Genomic DNA, 22,285 nt, shown 5'->3' on the forward strand with positions numbered 1-22,285 from the left:
TAAGTTGAACATGTGGCATCACCCATAAACACTCCCACAAGTGTGTCCTCAGCCTTTGATTTCCTACAGGAAGTCAAGAGTATTGTTCTGGAACAAATACTGAGACAGTCATCATCCATCTCCAGGGCTCATCTCAATGGCACCCTACTCGCATGGATTGCAAGGACCTTATTGGTTGTACCGGACCCTGTCAGCATGATAAAGAAAAGAGAACTACTGACAAACCATACCACTCTGTATGACCATGCCATACCACTCAACTGACAGCCTTACGTACTTAAGATTCCCAACAGCTTTCATCTGCTCACCTATCCTTGGAGCAGGAAGACATGCTGAAATCCTGGCAGCGTACTCACTTGGTCTGTAGAATGGATTGGCAGGCAACTAAAGTAGAATTTTTCTTTGTATCATGTAAGAAAGATGAAAGATTCCACTTTCAGGATACTTTCTTATCCTCGGATTATACTTGAGTAAGGCATTTTGCAACACAAACCAACAAGAAGTGTCATATCTTCCATTCAAGGCAGTGCCTGAGTCCAGAATCCCTGTCCAGTGCCTTCCTGACTCCATAGATGGGATCAGAGTACCAAATGATCCTGCTTTTCATTTGTTTGTGATTTCATGACTAATAATGGGAAGCTGCTATAGACATCTGATACCTGGCACAGTGGATGAGATTTCCTTCCTGATGTTGTAGCGATTCTTAACACCATGTGAAACATTGAGACTGTGAATACCTTCTGAAATGAAAACAGAGGGATATATCCTTAAATTCAGTTTAAGTAAGCTAAGTGATGACTTTTGGCACCCGTCTGCCCTGAATGGTCAAACATTGTATCCAAGCTAGGGAAAAATTGAAGGGCCTAACTAAGATATTTCTATCAGAAGAAGATTTGTTCCTGTTGTGGGATGTTATCTTAGTCTTGTTGGTTCTTGTTGGCTCTCCATTCAAAACAGCAGCATCATGCTCCTTGCTGCAGTTCTCAGTGGAAGATGTCAAAATTCTGCTAGCAGTCACCTCAGCAAGGAGCATAGGGGAGATCTAGGGCCCAATAGTGAACCCTCTTGCCCTTTCTCCTGCCTTACTTGGTTTTCCATCTGGATTTGGTATGTCTAAATTTTTCTGCAAAGTGATCACAGGGTTCTGCCTGAATCAGAAGCTTCACCAACTCATATTTTTCCCAGAGCTGCATAGCTTCAGACCTAAAGTATCTCTGCATGTTCTGAACTTGAAATAGGCCCAAACTTTTTATCTGTAAAGTGATGAAACCAGTTGATTTGTCTCTTAGAAGAGCAGTTGGCAACCTGCAGAGCCATTAGATCTTGCCCACGGAGCATGGGTTTCAAGGGCATTTGGCAGCAAGGGTTTTGCTTATGCTACCCATAGCTGGGCCCTTCACCCATGTTGCACTGCAGCTGGGCAGCAAAGAGGAGTGATGGCGGCAGCAGCTGGGTCATAGATTCATAGATGCTAGGATCAGAAGGGACCTCAACAGATCATCAAGTCTGAGCCCATACCTGGGCAGGAAAGAGTGCTGGGGTCTGATGACCCCAGCCAGATGCCAATCCAGCCTTCTCTTAATGACCCCCCAAGATAGGGGAGAGCACCACCTCCCCTGGAAGCCCATTCAAATGTTGGCCACTCTCAAATCTGCTTTCTGTCAGTTTGTGACCATTGTTCCTTGTTACCCCAAGAGGCGCCCTGGTGAACTGAGCATCTTTGATACCTTGCTGTGCCCCCCTACTGAATTTGTAGATGGCTACAAGATCACCTCTTGGCATTGTCTTGCGGAGGCTGAAGCAGTCCAGGTCCCTTAGTCTGTCCTCACAGGGCTTGGCCTGTAAACCCTTAACCATACAAGTGGCCCTCCTCTGGACCCTCTCAAGGCTATCTGCATCCTTCTTAAAGTATGGCGCCCAAAACTGGATGCAGTACTCCAACTGCGGTCTGACCAATGCATAGAGGGGAAGTATCACCTTTTTGGTTCTATTGTCATGCATCTGCTATGGTTAAAGTATGTTTAGCTTTGCCGATGATTTTGTCTCACTGACGACTCACGTTCATTTTGGAGTCCACTATGACTCCGAGATCCCTTTCCGCTTCTGTGCCGCTGAGAGGGTCACTTCCCAAACAGTAGGTGTGCTGGATATTTGTATACCCTAAATGCAGCACTGTATTTGTCCTTTTTGTCCTGCATCTTATTGTGTTCGGCCCACTTTTCCAACCTGTCCAGGTCTGCCTGCAATTGTTTCCTACCGTCTGGAGTGTTCACTTCACCCCACAATTTAGTATCATCCGCAAACTTGGACAGAGTACACTTCACGCCCACATCCAAGTCACTGATGAAGACATTGAAGAGTACAGGTCCAAGGACCGAGTCCTGTGGGACCCCACTACCCACATCCTTCCGGGTCCTAGTGCCGCATACCTTTGGCCTGAGCTGGGTTATTCCAGCCCACTTCTGGAATCCATTGCTGAGACTTGTTTTAGAAAATTTGTGGATACAGAGATGAGAACAAAGTCAGTGTCTTCACCAGTTAGCTTGTCAAGTGAACTGTACATGGTATTAGGATAAATTATGAGATAGTTAAGACCAACTACTTAAATCCATTACAGTATACACCACAGAACACAAGCTCTGTAAAGCAGCTATTTGGAGCTCTGTTTACATGTTGGGTGCATCTACATGTGTAATCTGTATGATAAAATAAACTCTGGTGCAGTTCACCTGGGACTGCAGCACATTGAGCTGGGCTGGCAGAGGGTCCAGACTCCGGGCAGTGAAGGGCATGAGGGTCCTGCAGTGTTGAGCCAGCTAGCACTTAAGCACCCTCGTACCCAAGCCTGCCCCTGTCACAGTCTACATGTGCATTTGATGACACATAAGTACTCTGCTGTAAGATAGTACTGTCTCATACAGTACTGTGTTACAGCAGAGTTAATCTGCTTCACCCTAATACTGGCAGCCGTGTAGACTGTGATGCTTTACTGTGGAGCTAATTAGTCTACCCAGCAGTAAAGTGAACATGTAGATGCATCCGTTATGTGATATATGAAGCCTCAAGATCATATGCTGCATTTAACAAAGCAGTGTTCAGATTAATAGATGTTTGGGTTGGAAGGGACCTCAGCACATCATCGAGTCTGACCCTCTGCCCTTGGTAGGAAAGAGCGCTGGGGTCAGAGAACCCCAGCCAGATCATTATTCTCTTCATGTTTCAAAATCCTGATTACATGAACAGGTCTGCTTCTTTGGAGATGCCAATAGCAAGAAGTTCACCTGGCTGATCATTTGGAAGAAGGATGAGATATTACTTAGAGCAGGGGCAGGCAAAATATGGCCCACAGGCCTGATCCGGCCCACCAGGCCATTCTATCTGGCCCATGAGGCCCCTAATAAAATTTAGTAAATTAATATATATTCACTCCTGGCAGTCAAAGCTGACAGGAACCAGGGGCAGTAGGACCCAGAGGGATCCCTCAACAGGCTTGAGCAGCCCAGCCCAGCCCCACCCCCAGCCAGTTACCTGCTTTCCTGCCGGGCCCTGCTCCAGTAGCACATGGCTCCTGGCTGCAGCACTGGACTGCGGAGCACGGGACTGTGCAGGTAGGTATGTTTGTGTGCGTGTGTGTGTGCAGGCTCAGGGCAAAGTATGTGTGTGTGGAGGCACAGGGGCAGTGTGTGTGTGTGCAGGCAGGCTCAGGGGCAGTGTGTGTGTGCATAGGGTAAGTCCCATGCACACCCCACCATACACATGCACCCACATCTCCCCTCCCACTGCCATAGACAAACCCCAGCTACCCTCCCCCCACATACATTCTCCCACAAACCCCATACCCACCCACACCCCATATATCTACACACACCCACATGCTCCCTCACCCCACCTACCCACACACCCACAGCCCCCCACAAACCTATGCCCACCCCCCACAACATACAAGAGTAAGACTTCATGTTAAGTTATTGAGCAGTCACCTCTATGTACACTACACAAACACATGTAAATCAGGACAAAAATATTTTTTGAAATCAAATTAATGAATGTTGTAGATGTTCACTTTTTAGAATATAATTTGGTATTTTTCTCATTCAGAGATGGCAAAACCTCTTGCTGAAAGGAGTATTTCTGTGGGCAAGGGGAAGGACCTCTGGTGGCAAAGGTCAGGGGTTAGCAGGTGCGACTTCTGGTCATGAGATGGTAACCAGGGGCAGGGCACCTGTCAAGGGGCAGGGCTACCCATGTGGCCCTTGACAGCTTTCCAAAACTCAGTAAGCAGCCCTCCACTAGAAATGATTGCCCGCCCCTGACTTAGAGGAATTGGAGTTCTTTGAGATGTGTTGCCCAGATTCACATTGTGCAATGGGTGCTCCATTCCTTTTGGCTTTTATGGTACTTTATATTACAGATGATTTAATAAAAGATATAATTTAATAATACCATTCCTTTTGTTTTTTTTACAAAAGTGTGAGTGCAGACAGCTATAGGTGCCACTGTGAGAAATTTTTATGAAAAGCACAAATATTTAGAACCACAAATACAAACTAACAGAGACAACAGCATGACAGTTTGAAACAATATGAATAGATAATTCCTAAAAAAGGGTTTCAGCCTAGTCACGCTCCTGGAAATGTTAAGAACAGGAATACCATGGCAAAACCAGCCCCTCTTTGCACCCTGTTGGGTTGGAGGGCTCAAAGTGTGCCCCTAGGAGCTGTTTTTGATACTTGTAGGTGGTGTCTGTGCCTCCAGGAGTCGTTGTAGCTAAATGCTGATCCCAATAAGAACTGTCCTCCAGAATCTATAGGAAAGGAAGAAGAGGTGGACTGTGGGAGAGCTTTAGTGAAACATGTTTTTTGGCATGCTGTTTTTGTTCATGTTTTTCACAAGCTGCTTTTTCCTCTCCCTGGCATTTTCCATGTTCTCCTGGGTCTTTGCACAGCTTGCTTAGCCATCCTTCTGGATATAGAGAGGCCCTTCACTGCTGGCTTCTGGGTTGTCTTTCTTTCAGAGCTGAGAAACCCTTCTGTTTCTCAGCTCTGGGAATCCCCCCCTCCTGGTTCACTCAGCCCTACTGCACTGCGATTTATAGGAATGCATCAAACATTTTGATGAACAAAGATCTTGGAGAAATAAATGGACTTTTGCAGCAATTCATTCTGAAATGTCCTATACCTCTTGCCTTGTGGATGCCTTGTATGTGAAAACGCTGAGAGAGAGTTTTCTAAATGGAGTTAACGTTTCCTTCTTGAAAAAAAAACACCTTAACCTTTCTTTGTGCTTTCAAAAAGTAATGCTTTATGCTTAAAAAAAAGCCTAACAAAGACCTAACAGCCAGTGTTGGGTTGCAGGGCTTTGTGCCTATACCAGGTACCTTCTAATATGCCATTAAAACTGTAGCTTTAAAAAGGAAGTGGTCAGACTGAGATAATGCAGTCATTCATTTTGCTCTTAGTTTGTTCCGTACATAGTAAATGCATTTTTATTATAAGAATTTGCTTTTTTAATCTTGTGAGTCTGAAGAGGGAGACATAGTTGCTATTCTGAGAAAGTAAAAGGAGGTTACTATGACAGGAGACTGGTAAGAGCTGAGCAAAAGAAAGGTGAGGTTGGGCACTGACAGATTGGCTGAGAGCAGAGAATTTTTTCTGAGCACATACTCTCCTACTCTCCAGCTGGGCTTCCTGCCCCTCTCAGTTGCCATGTTGGCCACATAGGAAGGGGGCTACAATTTAGAACATCTCTTAGTGGCTCACATCCACACATTGTGGCAGCATCTCATGTGCCTGCAGGAAACTTCTGATGTATATCCTGATATACAATGCCTATTACTACTGATAAGAACAAATCTAGTAAATCCAAACACTCACTAGCTGACAAGCAGAGCATGCAGGCCAGCAACTTGTTAGTCCTCTCAGGCATCCAGCACCTGCCCAGGCTCTTGTGTGGTGAAGAGGTCCTGCTTTTCAGGTCACTCTTCCTCACTGGAGTCCATGTCAGTCCTTGCATCCCTCCGTTGCTTCAGGAGTATCACTACCAGGTGCAGCTTGGTGGTAGCGTCCCCTGATGAAACCTTGCCCAGATCCATGTAGTATGGAAAGGAGGCACAAGCACTACCAGGGATCCAGGTTTTCCTTGTCTTCTTGTAAACTGATTTTACATTCTAGGTTTCAGCCCTGCCCTGGTTCTAACCCAGCTCAGCCATCCCTTTGGTGGTGGCTTTATAAACATCCTTGTTGCAATGTTTCTTCTCCAAGGTTTCTTGAACTTTCATCTCCTAGAAGGCAAGATTTTTCAGTACTTCTGTAAGATTCTAGATAGGTGTACGGTGCCTTGTATAGTTCAGTAATGGTGAATTGATACCAATTCCAGGAGTGTACAACAGAAAATGGACCAATCCTAGTTATATGCCATCATTAAACATCCTCCTAACCTTCCCCAACTCATCATCAGAAGCAAACTCCCCACTGCCCAACAAACACCAGGTGGGACATAGCCTTGCTTTAGCAAGATCTGCTTAACCTGTCAACATATCTCCACTGCTACTACAATCAACAACCCACCCCCACAACAAAACCATCAGAATCCATGGTTCCTACACATGCATTTCCCAAAATGGGATATATCTGATTTAATGCACCAAATGACCTCATGGCAACTAGGAGGGTAAGACTGAACAGCAGCTACTCACCAGAATGAGCTTCCACCGGAAAAAAAAAAAAGGACAGAGACATACGTACACCATTAGAAGCACATTTCTCACAGACCAACCACTCCTTTTCTGACCTTGCTATCCATCCTTGTGCTCAAGGGAGATCTGCTTAACATCTTTAAAAGGCAAACAACTTAGGAACAAAAAAGAAAAGAACATGTTTATCTTTTCTTTTGCTAATTGTCTGTGTGTTACCTCTGGGAATTCCTCTTTGCTTTCTTCCTTACTCTGCTATGCTTAAGCTTAAAAGGTATCACTCTAAGAAAAATGTGCCTCTTGCATCATTTTACAGAGCCATGATACCTGGTCAGCATGACCCCAAAGTGCACTTAGGGAAATAGACCCATTGTTTCTGGTGCAGAGCACTTGGAGGACCTCCAAAATCGTGTGCAGCACAGGTTTACTTAAATGGACGTTAGTATACATTAATATGCTGCAAACTTACAAGCAGACTTGAATCCAGAATATGAACTGTATCACCAGTTAATATTCTTCTAAGAAATGTGTTGTATGAATACAGACCATCAAAATGCTTAGAAATTGAGCTTGTTGCAGTATAAACACCTCAGTGTAGATCAAGCTTGTCTAACATATGGCCTGTGGGCCACCATGCAGCCTGCCAAGCCGTTTTCTGAGGCGCACGGTGCTGCAATGGGAAACGAAAGTAAACAATGTTTACTTTCATTCCCACCCCTTGTCCCTCCCCCAACTCCTCAGCAGCTTCCTAATGGCTGCTGAAGGGGTGGGGAAGGGACAAGGTTCTCACACACACTGCGTCAGCTTGATGTTGCCGATGCAGTGCGTGTGGGAAGAGGAGTAGCCATGTGCTGCTTGGGACAGGATGAGCCCAGCCGGAGCAGCTGGGGCTCAGCTGCACTTTTCCCTTACCTGTGCTGGTCATGGGATGAGCCTGGCCAGAGTGGCAGAGGCTGAGCTGCATTTTCCCCCTGCCTGCACCAGTCAGTCCCGAGCAGCACATGGCTCCACCACTGCTTCTGCTGGCTGGTGCCAACCTGGCCGGGCTGTTTCTGTCCCCAGTAGCACATAGGAAGCCAGCTTCAGCTGCATGCTGCTCTGGATGGGACAGACCTGCCCAGGTGAGCACCAGCCAGCATAAGCAGTGGCAGAGCCGTGTGCCGCTCGGCACTCACCAGCGCAGGTAGGGGGAAAGTACAGCTGAGCCCCTGCTGCTCTGGCTGGGTTCATCCTGAAGTTCATTTAATGTTTGTAAAATGCTTGGAGAGCCCCACATAGATGCACTACATAGAAATGCAAAATGTATTTTATTTGGTTGGCACCTTAGGCTGAGATTTTCAAAGCTGATTCAGAAGGCCAACTTCCATTAATATGAATGGGATTTAGAGGGCTCCAAATCTTTTATGACAACTTTGTAACATGCCTATCTACCCCTTTTTGCAAATCTCAGCCATAGTTTGGAAGCTCAGCCAAAGAACATAAGAGCTTTTGAATGTAAGAGCATAAAAAGTGCCATGCTTGGTCAGACCCATGGTCCATCTAGCTCAGTATCCTGTCCCGAACAGTGGCAGAGGTGGATGCTATAGAGGGAGAGTTTTGAACTGGTTAGACCCATTTCATTGTCACTTCCTGCAACTTCATTAGTGTCAAAGGTCATGGGACATCACTTCCTGATGTGATACCACTTCCTGTAAAGTCTTTGAATATGGCTCGCCGGCCCATTGGGTGATAAAAAGTTCATGATCTGGCCCCACATTTGAAAAGGTTGGACACCCCTGGTCTAGATGAAGCTTAAGATTTATTAGCTTTTGGGATAGCCACATTGACTTTATAATTTAAATATTTCGGTTTTGCTGAAAAGTGAATTGGGAGCATTATAAAGGAAAGGCTGCTCTTGATTTTAATGGGGTTTGGATTTGGCCAACAGGTAGCAGATTAACAAACATGAAATAAGAAAGCCTTAATATGTGTTTTACTGATGCTCTTGTCATGTTCTGAATCAGTGCAGGACCGGTCCAGCCATTAGGCGAATTAGGCAGTTGCCGAGGGCGCCAAAATTTGGAGGCGCCAAAATTATACACAGAACAAAATAACAGGAACATCATTCTAAATAACAGTCCTGGCCACCTACAGCTCCACCTTGGTCTAAGACCTTTGGTTCGGTAAGGGGAGAAAGACCTCTGAAAAGATCTCAGAGGAAAGAACAGTAGAATCACGACTCTTACATTTTCAGCTCTCAAACGGACTTATGAAGAGCATACTGCTGGCAACGTCATCCTAAAAGATGAACCCATACTCCTTAGACTTCTAATTTTTCTTTATATTGGAGGTGGTGGGGGTACCGAGGTACACAGTTCGTCTAGGGTGCCAATTACCCTTGGATCGGCCCTGCTTCAGTGGTGCTCAACCTCTGCCCCACGGGACATATCTGGCCTGCAGATCCATATCATCTGGCCTGCAGGGCTCCCCAGGGGTTAGAAATTTGGCAACAGGAGAGCTATGGCAGTTGATACTGCCATTGTTCTCCTCTGCCAAATTCCCAAACCCTGAGGGCCAAGTGACACGTTGCTGTGCATGTCAGGGCTGCAGACGTGATTGGCCTGAGGTTAAATTTGGTATACTGGGTCCCAGCTAGAGCCGGAACTGGGCCCAAGGCAGGGATGGGATGTAGATGACAGGCTGGATCTAGCTTGCTGACTGACCCTGAGTCGTATCCACCCATCTGGCCTTGGAGCAGAAAGGTTGGGCACCGCTGGTCTTGATCTAGCTCAAGTTTGTGGAACCGGTAGGCTTCCAAATTGCTTTAAAATTGCGTGTGTGTGTTTGGTGGTGTATCATTAAAAACGCAGACATTGGGGGTTTTTAATCAGAGAATTTTGAATTTTTTTTTCAGAGAATTTTGGATCTTAAAACAGAGAAAAACAGGATCCCTGTACCATTCAGAATCAAAAATAGCATGACCCACTACATTTAATTTCCTTAACGTATTTCAAAATACATCTGCACATTATAAATTCAGCAGGATATTGTGGTTTGATTTTTACGAAGTTAACATCTCATGAGTTAAATGTTACATTTTACTGAACCATGTTGTATTAGGGCCTGGATCTTATGGCCTGTGCTCACTTGAGCGTGGTCACTGCACTATAATAAGAATTAACACATTTTTGGGATAGAACCCTTTGTTCTTAATAATCATCAATTTACCCTTTAGAGAATAGTAACATTTTTCATATTTTCTAAATCTTTTTTCTTTGTTGCAAATTAAAATTATATTAAAAATCTCTTTTTTTCTTAAATAAATTATTTTGAAGGTCCGACAAGAGTTACTGGAAGAATATGAACAAGTCAAGAGTATTGTTAACACACTAGAGAGTTTTAAGATGGACAAACCTGCAGATATTCCTGTATCCTACCAAGATGAACCTTTTAGGGATCCTGCTGTTTGGCCTCCTCCTGTTCCAGCTGAGCATAGGTAAGTGGGTTTGAAAGCCAGGTGGGTTGAAATCACTGATTTTTATATAAAAATATAATTTTTATCAAAAGAATACCTTTAAATGCATTGTTATTGCTAGAAATAAATGCTTGAAATAAAATGCAAAATTAAGACCATTTATAAATTAAGTTCTACAGGTACTATAATCAATTGCAATTTATATTGAATTAAAATAAGCAGGACAGGTTTGCTAAAGAAATCTTGAAAAAAGTCAGAATGCTGAACTGGTTGGGAGTGAGTAGTTAAATATCGGGAATGAGAATTTCTTGGAGTGCTGAGCCAGCCACTGTAGAGAAAATATTTTCTTCTTTTTAGTTTATTCAGCTAGTTCAGGTCTGTCCAACTGGTGGCCAGCAGGCCCAGTGGCAACACGTAGCAGGTGCATGGGGGTTCACGTGCATCCCCTGACAGTGCTGGTGCATTCCCTGACAACCAGCGTTCCCCACTTAGGTGACAGGCGGGGGGGCAGGTGAGAGCGCTGGTGCCCCCCTGAGAGCACTGGCTAGAGAGTGGGGGCACCAGGAGAAGTGCTGCTGGCACTCCTGCGTCAGTGAGACAGGCTGCAGGGGGACACCGTGGTCGCTGACTGGCCGCTGGGGGAGGCAAGTGCCCCCCCCGACTCAGGAGGCACCAGTCGCCCATGTGCAGGCCTCATGTGCCTTCTGAGGGGTTAAATTGTGTTTCCCAGGTTCCTACCTGGCCATCACTTTCCCCATTGCTTCCACTGTAACAGCAGCCAGAGTTTCTGGGCTCCCCTTTTCTCCTCTGGCTGATGCTTTTTGCCTCCATCTCAGGGTGTGGAGCAGTACAGGGACCTGTGAGCAAACTTGGGATGCACAGGCATGCAGTGCAGCAGTACAGGGAGGGTCACTGGCCCCTAGTATAGCGGGGGAGGGTCACAGGCATGTGGTGGAGGGATTGCAGGTGCATAGTGCAGTGAAGTGGGGGAGGGTTGTGTGCACAGTATAGAAGTGGGGGGATCCACAGGCATACAGTGCATAGGGGGTCACAGATGTGCCAAGTGGGGAGGATGGATCGCAGGCATGCAGTGCATTGGTAGGCAGAGAGCATCCATGGAGCATGTAGCCCAGGGGCCCAGGGGTGCCTCTGGTGCAGCCTATGTAGTGTGCAGCCCCTGGCTGCTTGGAAGTTGGATGGCCCTGAACTAGGTTAATGCTATGATGTTACAGGGACTGATTGACAGTTGGAAATCAAAAACCCTGGAAGACATGTGACTAGAAACAATTGATACAATTTACAATTGGTATGTTGTTTAGTTTTAACGCAAAACATGTTTATCTTTTCTTGATATAACCAATGCACTTACATTTTAATTAATTAATAAATAATTTAAAAAATCTGTTTGAACATTCTGTGAAATTTGAGTTGCCATTCAAATAGAGCTTGAAACAAATTGAAAAGTTTTAAAAAATTGTTTTAAAAATTAATTCATCATTTTTAACATAATAAAAACAGTTTCGGGATATTTGAATGAGTGCACTTTAAGCTACATAATTTTAAATAAATGTATTTGGATATGTATTATCTTGGTTAGCAGAAAGAAATAGCAAATATAATATAAAGGCTAGATACTTGTAAATCAGCACTTTAAATGGTAAACAGCCAGTGAGAATCCACCTTCTTTTGGAAAATAATTTAAAAAATGCTAATGCAAAACAAGTCTAAATTGGATGATCTGAATCAAGGTTTCCTACTTGATTTAAATCAGGGCTAGGCAAAATATGGCCTGCAAGGCAGATCTGGTCTGCCGAGGGATTTTGTCCAGCCCACAGCACATCCCTCTGCCCCATGCAGCCCAGGTGCGGTGGGTAGGCTGGGCCATGGTGCAAGTGGCTTGTCACACTGCCCCCGGGTGTGCAGCAGGGCTGGGGTGGCGTTGCAGCTGGATTTGCTTTCCAGTGGCTTCTTCTGGCTGCCAGACCCAGCCCTACTGCCCAGGTACACTAGCGAGTCTGCTAGAGGCTGGAACTGCACAGGCAGTGTGCATGGCCAGATGTCTGGAATGGGGCCACAGGCAGGCCGGGAACAGTGTTCAGGAGTGGGATAGGTGGAAGATGCCAGGATCACAGGGCGGAGTCGTGGGGCAGTGACAGTGTGGGGCTGGGGCAGAGCCATGATCTGCTGCCTGTTGGCTTGGGCTTCATGGGCAGGCATGCACGGGGAGTGGATCACAGTTCTGCCCCAAGCCCTGACCCCATGCTGTCACCACCCCAAGATCCCAGACCTGGCCCTGGATGCAGTTCTCTGCCCACCCATGGCCCCATCCTGTCTGCTTGCCTGCATGGGTCCCAGCTGGTCTCCATGGAGAACCCAGAATCGCTGGGTGGTGATAGTGTGGGGCTCGTGCCAGGGCTGGGGCCCAGGACAGAGTTATGATCTGCCCACACTCCCTTGTGACAGCCACCAGTTCTGTGGGAAGGGGCATGTAGAGAGTCGATTATGGCTCTGCCCTAGGCCCGGCTCCACGCTGTCACTGCCCAGTGATCTCAGGGTCTCCACAGAGACTGGCCAGGACCCCCTGTGGACAGACAGATAGGATGGGGCTGCAGGAGGGTGGTGAGTGGCATCCAGAGATAGGTCTGGGATTGTGGGGTGGTGACAGTGCAGGGCCAGGGCCCGGGGCAGACCCGTGATCCACTCCCTGTATACTCCTGCACGTGGAACCCAAGCCTGTCACAGGGACGTGCGGGCAGCAGATCACAGCTCTGTGCCAGCCCAACCCCATGTTGTCACTGCCCTGAGATCCTGTCCTGTGATCTGGGCCTCACCCACCCATCCCGCTCCCAAACACTGCTCCTCACCCACCTGTGACCCTATCCCAGCTGCCTGGCTGAGTGCGGTGGCCATTGAGGGAGTTTTGGTGAGCTATGGCAGGGAGGAAGAGGGGGGTGCTGACCCAGCCCACAACAGCTCACCTAAATTCCCTATGTGGCCCACGAGCCCAAATAATTGCTCACCCCGATTTAAATAGTTAAAATTGGTGATATACATCCTCTGCAACAAAAAAGAAGATTGATTTGTTGACACATGAAAAAAACCTGCATTGATGGGTATATCTGATATTTTGAGGAATTGGGTTATTATCATACAGTAGAAATGAAAGTGTGTTTGGCTATTATGGATAATGTATTTATGTTAAGGCCTACAATTGAGGTTTGTCAGTATGTTGAAGTTGCCTTAACTAATGATTGCCTTGATAAGAAACTCACTTGAGCAACTATGCATTTGTCAAAATTTCCTTTTGCGATATTAAAATTATCTTGGAATTATAAAAACTAGAGACAGAAAAGAACTATTAGATCATGTTGTCCAGATCCCTTACAACATAGGGTTTGCTATTCACTTGTCTTTTGAGATCAGTGTTGGTTATGACACAGCTCAAGGAATATAACACATTGCTCCAAAGCAAAAGCTACAGGCATCAGTTTACCACTGAAGGAGCTTTTCTTCATGTAGAACAACTTTTTGCAGAGCTGAGGCCTGGACCCGAGCCTGCTGTTGTCTGTAGAATGACCTCCTCTGAATTTGTTTCACATTACCTCAAGCTTCATCAGCATATTTCTGTTCTCATATTCTGTTATGAAAAATGGTGTTCATCTTAGCTAGGTGGTATTCTGAAATTGATGTAATTATCTGTTTTTCTGTGTTGTGAGGGTTGTGCGGCATGTTAGCCTTACTGTTTATTAAAGGATTTTCATAAAGTCTGTAAGATTTTCATGGTGGCTTGTATGGGAGCAAAGCCAGATGTTCCTGGCTAGAGGGTCTTGCCCCTCCACAGGGTGAGGCCAATCACCATATTTGGGGTCAGGAAGGAACTTTACCCCATGGCCAGGTTAATATGAATTGTGGGGGTTTTTTTCTTGGTCTGTAGCGGGGGGCGTGGCCCTCTACCTAGGACCTCATAAGCTTATACTGACAACATTTTATAAAAGCAGGATATTGGTCCCTGTAGTTCCCCTGCTTTACTTGTGAGAGGTTAGGGTGTTAGGCATGTGTTGTGTCAGGGTTGATGGTAGTCTTATGTAGAGTTTAGATTATGGCTTGTATGGGATGGTTTGCGTAGGGATGGTCCTGCCTCAGGTAGGGGTATGGACTAGGTGACATCTGGAGGTCTCTTCCAGCCCTTCTTCTCTATGACTACAAGGTTATTTGCCAGTTGGAAATGAGGAAAACCATAAAATGTGGTGAAAATGCATAGTTGTCTGTTTCTAAAGTGTATCTTCTCATGGAGGAGCCCATAAACAGCATTGTGGGAAGGCAGGCACCTCTAGGATGGCAAGCAGCAATCAACAGGAGTAGAAAGGGTTTTGTGGGTTTTGATCATCTTGCCAGGCATCTTTGACATATGACAGACCTGAAAAACCAGAGAACATTCAACAAAGCTAGGGGCTACCACTCTAGGTGGTTGTAATCAGAAGCAGTTACTAATGAAAGGTTACTTTATGGCATATAGGAAATGAGTTGGTTGTCTCAGCGTGGCACCTGCCAGACAGTAAGCTGATTCTTCATGGCTTTGCCCTGTGTGTAAGGCTATGATTTTTTCACAGAAGTCAAGAAACCATGAACTCCAAGAAAGTTAGGGACTTTTATTCGACACCCTGCCACTTGATCAAAAGGCAGAATGCATAGGACTATGGACAGTGTAGTTCAGCTAGGGATGTTAGCCTGTAGGAGGACTGTCTGACTTCTGAGCATCTGGGAGCCATATGCCAGGTAGGCTGCACTCCTTGCTGTGTGGGTACCCCCTGCCATGTTGTGTCACTGACCTTGCATTGCCAGTGCGCTGTGTAGAAAGTGCCCACCCTGGATTGGCAGGGGTAGGAAGCAGAAGTCAGAGGAAGGAGAGGGATCCCAGAGACTCCAGCAAGCAGCAAGAGAGTGATGTGGGAGCAGTGCCCAGACCAAGAGCCCAGTAGCCGCAGTTTAACTCCTCAGAGGTCGTATGTGGCCCTTAGGCCACTAGTTGGACAGTCCTGCCCTATAGGAAAGACTGTGGGCATGAGCCCTCTAAGCTATACTATAATGCCCATTAGGATTCTCCAGTAAGGCAACTGCTTAGCTGCTGTAAATGTGCAACAAGCATGTTTGGTAATTTTTCTGTGCACATTGTTTTCTTTTTTTTTTTTTGTACCTCCACTGTGAGATTTACTAAAAATTGTAAGGAGAAGAATCATTGCCTTAATCAAGCAAGGCCAAGTAGCTGTAAACCATCTCTCTGCATCCATTTTCTTCTGCTAGTACTTCCATTTTTATAAGCTTTAGCATGTGCAGAAAAATTTGAGCAATATTAAGTACAAAGTGAACTTGCCTGCATTGTTATGGATGAAGCTGTTACATGGTGATGGTATAAGGTACTAGCAGGTCCACTATATTTTTAAAATAAATTTAATTTGGTCCAGCTGCAAAAGGCTAAAAAGAGTTATCATGAAGCATTCAGGTATAGGAGACTTACTATTTTTAAGTAAAAGTTAATGATCGTGTCTAGCTTGTACAAGGGTTACGTTTTTAAAAATTAATATTCCAGTAAAGTAGTTGCAAACTGTGAAATAATGGAAGCAAATGTGAGTAAAGAATTTAAAGGGAACATTCACTTAATAAGTTCACATATTTTGGTTCTGCCTTTCAAGTTCATACTGACTACCAAAGCAAAATGGATAGGACTCAGATTAATCTTTGTAAAACCAAACTGTATGTCTGTGTGCTACCATTCAACTAATACCCATGACATCGGGAGAGATGGTGTGGGAGGTACATTTTGGTTGGATAAGGCCTACTTTTCTGGACAGTTTTTCAGTGTTGACATTTTCACTCAGGAAGATTGAGATAGGGTGCTATTTCTCGCTGGCTTTCTCACTTATATGCTGGGGTCTGTCAAAGTTATTAGCCAGATTATTACCAGGAATTTCTTCCATGGGACCTATGCTTTTCAGGATGGCAAAATACATTCTCATGATTTATAGCTACAGGAAATCCAAACCCAGAAACTAAAATCTACTTCTTTTTTTCCACACTCATGCTGATTTGTTTATTGTAGGTTTGGTTAGCTGTGTCAAGCTACTGACATTGATCATTTTCTTTCTTTCAGAGCTACGTAGCACAAATCAAACACAGAAAAAAGATGTTAGATTTACAGATTTACCACTAGAAAAGAATAAACAAGCAATGGAATTTAGGCCTGTCAGTTTTGCAAGTGATTTGTGAAGGGAGTATTAATAGATTGCCTTTTTATATATTTTAAATGGATCCTAACGCGTATCTTCTTTTTTTGGCTAGGGCTCCCCCTCAGATCAAACGTCCCAACCGAGAAGTAAAACCTTTGAGGAGAGAATCGCCAGGACTGCAGCCACGTGGGCCAGTGGGCCGAGCACACCCAATATCAAAAAGTGAGAAGCCTGCCAGTAGCCGGGAGAGGGAATCTAGAGCGAAAGGGAGAGATGACAAGGTAAGAACAGTGGGGGCAAGGCGTGGGAGCGGGTGTTGTGTTATCAGGCAGAAGGGGTGGGATTCCTTTATTAATAAAAGAACAAAAGTCTGACAGTAATCCCACTGTAGGCTGATGAGCTATTTCTGTAATGTATCAGAGAAAAAGCATGCCTTACAGTGATTCAGCTGCAACGTTACCAAGCTAAATACAGCTTTAAATGCTTAGCTCAGTTTTTAACTATTCTTTTTACACTGCCATGGTTTACTGTCCCTTTGAGCGTCTGTTCCCTTCAGCAAGGTTTGGGGCCTGATTCTAATATCCCTTGGGCCAATATAAATGAAGAACAAAGCCCAGTAGGATCATGAAGGCTTTAAAGTGAAAAATAAAGAAGTGAGAGCAGTGTATTTCTTTAAATGGTATTCAGTGTTCTTAGTGTTTCACAGTATTCATGCACTTCTATATGTTGTAGTTAAGACTTAAGGTTATTTAAAAAGCACTGAGATTTGTTCTGTAGCTCTGTAGAGATATTTCATTTTTTGCAAAAGTATTTTCAATTATACTTAAAACTAGCTAGAGGAGATGTCCCAAAAGCATGCCAATTAAGAGAGGGAATTTTAAGCATTTTATCATCAGAAGATAAAATTTAGGGAAAGATATTTCTTTGAAGAACAGTAGTAAAAAATGCAGAGTATTAAAATAGTTTGGGAAATAGTCTTGAAGGAGGTTTGGAAAAGAGAATCAGTGGTAGAGTTAAAGTGGGAACTGATTCACTGACGTAGACGTATAAATAAGTCACTGTGAAAGGATTTGTTTTGAGAACTGTAGAGGTGTATATCTGTATAAAAACTGGTGTTTGTAAGACAGTTTGTTATAAACTTAATTGTGGAGTCACCAGGAGGAATCCATAGTAACAAATAGTGCCAAACTGAAACATAATGCTTATCTTTGTGAGATACAGTCTTGAATGTTTGGGGCACATAGTATAATAAATACAGGTTGTGACTGGTGAATAAATCTTGATATGTTTTGCATAGGTCTAAACTTACATGCTCAAGAATGAGCAAAGCTATGCAGGGAAGAATCCTGCATTGCCAAAGGGATAAAGAAAGATGACCATTTCCATTACTTTTTATTCTGTACAAAAACATTTTAAGTAACTCTGGAGGTTTAGATAGCTGTGGATAATCTTTCACAGCACAATTGAGAAGCCCACCAAGTAAAGTTCAGTCATTTTTGAAATTTCAGGACTTTGGGTCAGTAAAATCACAAGTGACCATCCTGCAAGCTATAAAAGGCTTTTAAAAATACTGCACAGTTGGTTACAGTTCTGTGAGTTAAATGGAGAATTGGAGTCATGGTGTGTGACAAGTTTAATTCACAGTGTATGTGTAAGGCAGCCTTCAAAGCAAAAGTCCTACCTCTAAACTGAAGGTATAACAATGTACTCTAAGGCAGTGGCTCTCAACCTTTTGTGTACCAGGACCCATTTGTAAACATCAATGGCCAGTCCCAAGCCAGTGCCCCTCACTCCTGACTCACCTTCCTCCTCAGCTCCAGGCCCCAGCCCCCCCAGTGTGTGGGGCAGACAGGGTGTGTGTAGGGCATAGGGAGCCCCAAGCAGCCCCTTGCAGGCTGGAATTCTGCCAGCTGGTAAGGGAAAAGCCATAGTTTCCCAAGTTTTTCTCTTTTAAAGAAGAATCTATTTTTAAAGTTTGTTGATCCATTTTAAATTGGTTCGCGACCCTTTCATATATTCTTGCAACCCATTTTTGGGTTGCGACCCACAGGTTGAGAAATGCTACTGTACAGTTTCTGGTGATGGGCATGAAAGTTTTTACAGTTGGTAAGCTGCACTTGTATTACTTAGAAGATGGTTATTGTCTAGCAGTGTTACTAATAATCCTACCAGAGGGAAGCCAAATGCACAAGTGTCATAAATATGTTAACTTTAGTACTTTTAAACAATGCCTTCATCTGCATAATGTAGTTACTAGATGGCAGAAGGAAAATATTCTGTCTATTCTTGATACAACAGTGCTACAAATATGTTTTTTACACTAGAATAAAATACGTAGCTAGCTGCCATATGGTTATATGTCTTGTGTAGATGAAAAATTCACCCCAATTATACATTCTCATAAATAACCTCTTTTGGAAGTGTGTAGGCTTTCTATTGCAAAGGCTTATTAAATTAAAAGGGAAATGTCACAATCTAAAACAAAAGGCTACATTTAATCATTTACATTACTGTTAAACACAGTTGTCTTCTTCCTCTTTAATTTAACTTTGCTGTTTTCCAGGTTCTGGAATGGAGCTAAAATTAACATTCCACTTTCTTAGTATATCGCTTGACAGAATATCAGTTACCCTTGTATTGAGTTTTTTTAAAAATCTTACAAAGAACTAGAGTCAAACATACTGCAAGACACTTTACTGCTCCTTTACTAATTTAATGTAAAGTAAAGCATCATTGTCTATACATGTGCAGCAATTACTGTGCAGTATATTAGTCTAATGTGCCATTTTCTAGTACCTGTAAATACAGGTACTAGAAAAATGGTGTGTTAACTAATGTACTGTACCTCATATGTAGACACTGACTGGGAGCAAATTGCTCACTGTCAACCTAGGCAACAGGGAGTTATAGGGGGTGGGGAGAGCTGTCTTAGCTCCCTGGGGTTGCTGCCTGCCAGCAGTGTGGAGGTTGGGACCAATCCTGTTCCCCACATGGCTGGGAGCAGCTGCCTCCCAGCCACATGGAGTTTGGGACCCTTCATAATTCCCACATAGCTGGGAGGCAGCTGCCCAGCAGCCAGGACAGCTCTCCCTGCCCTGTGGAGATTGGGAAACAGCTGCCTGCCCAGCTGGGACAACTGCCACCCTTCTCGGGGCCAGCTTGATCTACCCCGTGGCTGGGATGGAGCTGCCCACTGAGGCAGGACAGTTCCTCTGCCCTCCAGAGCTTGGGGCTAAGCCCCCATGCCCTCTGCTAGCCTGTGGCTAGCACCTGAGGAGCCTGGCTGCTGCAGGGAGGCAGAGCAGGGCAGTAGCAGTCCTGAACTGGGCTGCTCCTGTTGGGCTCAGTTTGCTTCTCATGGGGGTGCATGTGTGTGTGCCAGGGAGTGCTTTAATGAGCCTGAATTTTCTGCACAGTAAATTCAGGCACATTAATTGCATGTATAGACATGCCAACTGTGATTAAAATTATGAGTGCTGCTCAGTAGGCCCCCATTGCTGTAATGCAGCATAATCAATAGTACACAGAGAAAATTCTGAAATGACTGCAGATGGGTTTGGGTTGCCTGGCTGGATTTTTTAGAAGTTCTGAAAATAAGATTCTCCTGCAGATGTCAATTACAGGGTGATTGGTTGCATCACCCAAGTTAAAAACACTTTTTTTTTTTGCATTTATAGCTACTGTAATGGTCTCATTTTACTGGCATGTAACCCCTGAGTTTCTGTCCTTTTCTCACATTGTTTCTTAGGCCTCTTCTTTTTGACTGTAAGGTCTACAGGGCAGGCAGTTTACATTATAGCCTTTGATACTGCCATATCCAGCCCCATCTGCCCCTCCCCCCAGAAAGCTGTTTCCCAAATGAGATTTTTTTCTCGGTTCTTAGAGACATCATAGAAATCAGAGAGATGGGTCTGGAAGGGACCTCCAGAGGTCATCTAGTCCAAACCCCTACCTAAGGCAGGATCATCCCTATCTAAACCTTCCTATACAATTTTTAATCTGAACTCTTTGTAAGACTACCATCAAACCCTGAAACAACACAAGACATAACACACTCCCTGCTACAGAGAAAGGCAGAAACCTCCACAGTCTGCATCAGTTTGACCATGGGGTAAAATTCCTTCCTGACCCCAAATATGGTAATGGGTGTGACCCTGAGTGAAGGGGCAAGACTATCTAGCCAGGAAATTCCAGCTTTAAGTCCCGGAAGGAGCATTGGTTTTCAGTAGGAACACTGGTAAGGCCTAGTCAAAATCCCTAGCCTTGGCTGCAGCCAACACCCTGAAGGAGGTTTAAAAACACCCTGACACATGTAGCAGAAAGGGAGGATATAGCTTGACAGACAGGTTAGTCATCCAAATCCAGAAGCATGGGAAATATCCATGGTAGAACATAGGCATAGCTATGCCTAGAATCCCTAATCAGTGGTTGCCCAACTTCTTCTTGAACACCTTCAGTGATGGAGTGTCCACAACTTCTCTAGGCAGCCATACTACTGCCTCACTGTTCTAACAGTGAAGAAGTTTTTTCCTGATATCCAGCCTAAACTTGTTTTGCTGCAACATCAAATCTCCAGCCTGGCTCTCATAGTGTGTCTTCTGTTGGGATTTTAGTCTTTCTGCCCCACAATTTATCTTACAGACAGCATGTTTATTACATGTATGCACCTCACTAAGTGGTATGATGCCCCACAGGTGCATCAGGGGTAGTACTTAGGAACATTCTTAAGGTTGTATTAATATATTAGTTACTAGTGAGTTAGACCTTGCAAAAGTTATTGAACACTAAGAGGTTCTTAACAGATTCATAGATTGGTAGGGGCTGGAAGGGACCTTGCAGATCATCAGGTCCAGCCCCTAGGCAGGAAGACAGCTGGGGTTAGGTGACCACAGCGAGCTGGTTATCTAATCTCCTCTTGAAAACCTCCAGAGTAGGTGATTGCACCACCTCTGGAGGGAGTTTATTCCACAGTCTGAACACCCTGACTGTGAAGAAGCTCTTCCTGGTATTAAGCCTGACGTGGCCTTCCAGGAGTTTGTATCCATTGGTCCTCGTCTTCCCTAGGGGTGCCCTAGTGAACAGTTGTTCACTGAGCTCCTGATGCACTCCTCAGATATAGTGGTAAGCTGCTATCAAGTCCCCTCTCAATCTTCTCTTCTTTAGGGTAAAGAGGCCCAGGGCCCTCAGGCTTTCTTCGTATGGCTTGCCTTTCAAGTCCCTGATCTTGGGTGGCTCTTCTCTGGACCCTCTCAAGTTTTTCCATGTCCTTATTAAAGTGTGGTGCCCAGAACTGGATGCAGTACTCCAACTGTGGTCTCACCAGTGCTGAGTACAGTGGGAATATCACTTCCTTAGTTTTACACAAGATGCATTGGTTGATGCATGCCAGAGTGTTGTTTGCCCTGTTGACCACTGCCTCACACTGACGGTTCATATTCATATGATGGTCAATCATTACCCCTAGGTTCCTTTCAGCCATGGTGCAAGTCAAGTTGTCACCACCGAGCCCGTGTGTGTGTTGAGGGTTGTTTGCCCACAGAGGGAGAACCGTAGACTTGGAAGTGTTAAACTTCATCTCATTCTGATCTGCCCAACTCTCTAGCCTGTCCAGGTCTGCCTGTGTCTGCAACCTATCTTCTGACATGACCACACTGCCCCATGACTTGGTGTCGTCTGCATACTTAGCCAGAAAGCTTTTCACTCCCCCATCCAAATCATTGATAAAGATGTTGAAAAGCACCGGTCCAAGCATGGACCCCTGAGGGACACCACTGGCCACTTTGTGCCAGGACGACACAGATTTGTTCATGAGAACTTTCTGGGTCCTACCCTGTAGCCAGTTTCCCACCCACTGAACTGGCGAGCAGGTGAGCCCACAATCTTCCAATTTTCCCAAAAGGATATCATGGGATACTA

At 44.8% G+C, this 22,285-nt stretch overlaps 1 protein-coding gene across 2 annotated transcripts in view; it reads left to right on the forward strand.

Moving 5' to 3' along the window:
- The window catches only part of KATNAL1 (katanin catalytic subunit A1 like 1), a 64,989-nt gene that overhangs the window by 22,719 nt on the left and 19,985 nt on the right, over positions 1-22,285 (forward strand). For both annotated transcript variants that reach the window (XM_090028142.1, XM_090028150.1), the window contains exons 3-4: positions 10,006-10,166; positions 16,482-16,650. In XM_090028142.1, coding sequence (XP_089884268.1) covers positions 10,006-10,166; positions 16,482-16,650 — 330 coding nt within the window. The remainder of the gene's footprint in view (positions 1-10,005; positions 10,167-16,481; positions 16,651-22,285) is intronic.

Source organism: Crocodylus siamensis, chromosome 1 (genome assembly GCF_052110815.1).
Source record: "Crocodylus siamensis isolate JL-2025a chromosome 1, ASM5211081v1, whole genome shotgun sequence".
Classification (NCBI taxonomy): domain Eukaryota; kingdom Metazoa; phylum Chordata; order Crocodylia; family Crocodylidae; genus Crocodylus; species Crocodylus siamensis.